This window comes from Nansenia antarctica (genome assembly GCF_963989245.1).
Source record: "Nansenia antarctica genome assembly, chromosome: 18".
NCBI classification, from domain to species: Eukaryota; Metazoa; Chordata; class Actinopteri; order Argentiniformes; family Microstomatidae; genus Nansenia; species Nansenia antarctica.
The window spans coordinates 16,182,304-16,185,064 of NC_137691.1; the positions used below are offsets into that span (position 1 = coordinate 16,182,304).

Here is a 2,761-nt window from a genome sequence, read left to right on the forward strand (position 1 = left end):
TGTGACGTACTATTCTCGCTTGCCAGGGGGGGGTATTCCATCAACGTTGCTAAAGGAAAATCCAGGCTTATTTTGATAAGTCTCGTGAGTTACCAAAATAAGCCTGGATTGTTCCTTTAGCGACGTTGATGGAATACCCCCCCAGGTTAGGCACGCACGCACGCACGCACACACACACACACACACACACACACACACACACACACACACACACACACACACACACACACACACACACACACTAGCCTGTGTCGTTTCAATGTTCATTGAGGCATCCTGGTTCTGGTGCTGTCTATTTGAATCTCACAACAACAAATGAGTTGGAGTCTCAGGTCGTCTCAAGTGTGCTTTCTCGTGTCCAAGAGTAACGGACTTGATGTGATAAGATGTCATCTTTGCCAAATGGTGACGTTGCCTGAACTTGCCGTGCTTTGATGTCCTGTGCTCACTTTGTTGGATTTATTTCTTTTATTGTCTTTCCCCCCCCCCCCTCTTTTGAATTAATCTAATTTTCTCAATTATGTCTGTGTTCACATTTCTTCTGCCACAACACATATATCTCTGCTATCTTCTCTTTGAGGCTGAAGGTCTGCTGTAAAGTTTCCTGGGTCACTGTGGACAGTTCAGCTCTCATTGTCTAGGAGGTTAATTCCAGATCTCTGGTTAGTTATATACTGTATGTACATGTGGGACTCCTGTTCAGGCTTCTCCAAGTCCTCTTCAATATAGACTAACATATTAACTGATTAAGCCCTTATTCCCTCTGCAACTCTTTTAATTTCCAATATTTCAAAAGCGTTTTTTTCCTTTCAGATACTCCAAAGCACCTTCTACTGGTTGATGGAGGAGAGAAGAGCCCGTTTGGACTGTGTGTGTTTAACATAGGAAAACAGTCTGCCGTCTTTTCAGCAATCTCCTATTCAACTGCTTCCAAGTATCTTGACAACCTTGCTGGGTATTTTGGCAGGGGTCCCTTGAGTGTTGATGTCAGCTGGGAGGGAGAGCCTGGCGGGAGAGAGAGAGAGAGAGAGAGAGAGAGAGAGAGAGAGAGAGAGAGAGAGAGAGAGAGAGAGAGAGAGAGAGAGAGAGTGAGAGAGAGAGAGAGACATATTGAAAGAGTAGGGGAGGGGGAGGAGTGAGTGGGCTTTCAAGGCACTTGTCCTCTGTCTCTCTCAGTCACAGAGCAAGGCAGAGTAGGGGGAGGCACACACTCACTCACTCACTCACTCACACATACACTCACACCACACTCACACACACACTCACACACACACTCACACCACACTCACACACACACACACACACACACACACACACACACACACACACACACACACACACGAGTGAGCTCCCACACGGAGCCACATTTCCTCAGGCGGCTCCGCAGACTGACAGCAGCAAACGGAAGGAGAGCCAGAAAGAGAGAGAGAGAGAGAGAGAGAGAGAGAGAGAGAGAAGAGGGAGAGAGAGAGAGAGAGAGAGAGAGAGAAGAGGGAGAGAGAAAGAGAGAGAGAGAGAGAGAGACAAGGGAGATATCTCTACAAAGGCTGCTTAGGAGAGGAGAGGAGAGCCACACAGGACTTACTCTTCTTCTCTTTCTTTTTTTACAATATTAAAACGCCGGGGGCCCCCCGAAAGGAATAAACTCTGTTTTCATCTGTGAGTGCCCAGCTCTACTGAGGGACCTGCACTTGGCTATGGCAGCCCGTGTGGGACACAGAGGCGCTCCATCCCCCGGCTGGTGTCTGTCTCTCGGCGCGCTCCTGGCGCTCTCTGCCCTGGGTGCCTCGGGGTTCAACCTGGACACCACCGACGTGCTCCTCAAGGACGGGGAGAACGGCACTTTCTTCGGGTTCTCCCTAGCACTCCACCAGCAACTCACCCCGGAGCCCAAGAGTTGGTAAGTGGCTGCTATTACTTTCAGATTCAGATTCAGATAACGTTTATTGCCATTATGCTTGACACATATAGGAATTTGCTTTGGCATTACAGTAGGTGCATTTATGCTTTTTTCACATATACATGAACAAAGACAAATACAAATACAAATGCAAAAACAGGACAACACAGGACAGACAGTGCATGGATAGTGCTGTATATATCTATCAGGATATATATACAGTATATATAAAGTGCAGTGCAGAGTTTTTCAAGGTCCAGTGCATATCCAGTGCATATACACACAGTTACACAGCATGTTTTGTACTTAGTGTGTGTTAGCAACATTTAGCTGTGTACACTTCAAGTGAAATAGGAGTGTGAAATATACTATGTTGTATTTTTTTTTCATAATAATATTTGAAAAAAAGACTAGCCTACAGATATCTGCATACACCGCCGTCGGTACATAAATACGACTGTACACGTATGTCCATTTATCAAGTCTTTATTGGCTTACGGGTGGTGATGAATCTCTCTGGAGTGTGTGTCCCTCTCTCTCTCTCTCTCTCTCTCTCTCTCTCTCTCTCTCTCTCTCTCTCTCTCTCTCTCTCTCTCTCTCTCTCTGGAGCACTTAGGACCACACTGATTGAATGGCGCAGTTACGTTCCTCTCTCGTCAGCGTTTCTGTGTGTTGTGCTGTAATAGTCGGTGGATTCAGTCAGTGTTCTAATTCAATCTGGGTGGGATGATTTAGAGGCTTCAGAGAGAGGAGAGTTTCATTACGGTTATGTAGCGTGTGTCCCTGCGAGGGGCTCTGGGGTCTGAACTCATTTAATAGAGGCTGATTTACTGTGGGTTACTGACGGGGTACCAGGCGTGG

The 2,761-nt window shown here is 46.7% G+C and overlaps 1 protein-coding gene across 1 annotated transcript in view; it reads left to right on the top strand.

The window, feature by feature from the left end:
- Positions 1 to 1,697: 1,697 nt before the first annotated feature.
- Positions 1,698 to 2,761, top strand: part of itga7 (integrin, alpha 7) — a gene marked incomplete at both ends in the record, with an annotated part of 54,215 nt that continues 53,151 nt past the window's right edge. The window contains one exon of the mRNA XM_080547986.1: positions 1,698 to 1,900. Coding sequence (XP_080404112.1) covers positions 1,698 to 1,900 — 203 coding nt within the window. The remainder of the gene's footprint in view (positions 1,901 to 2,761) is intronic.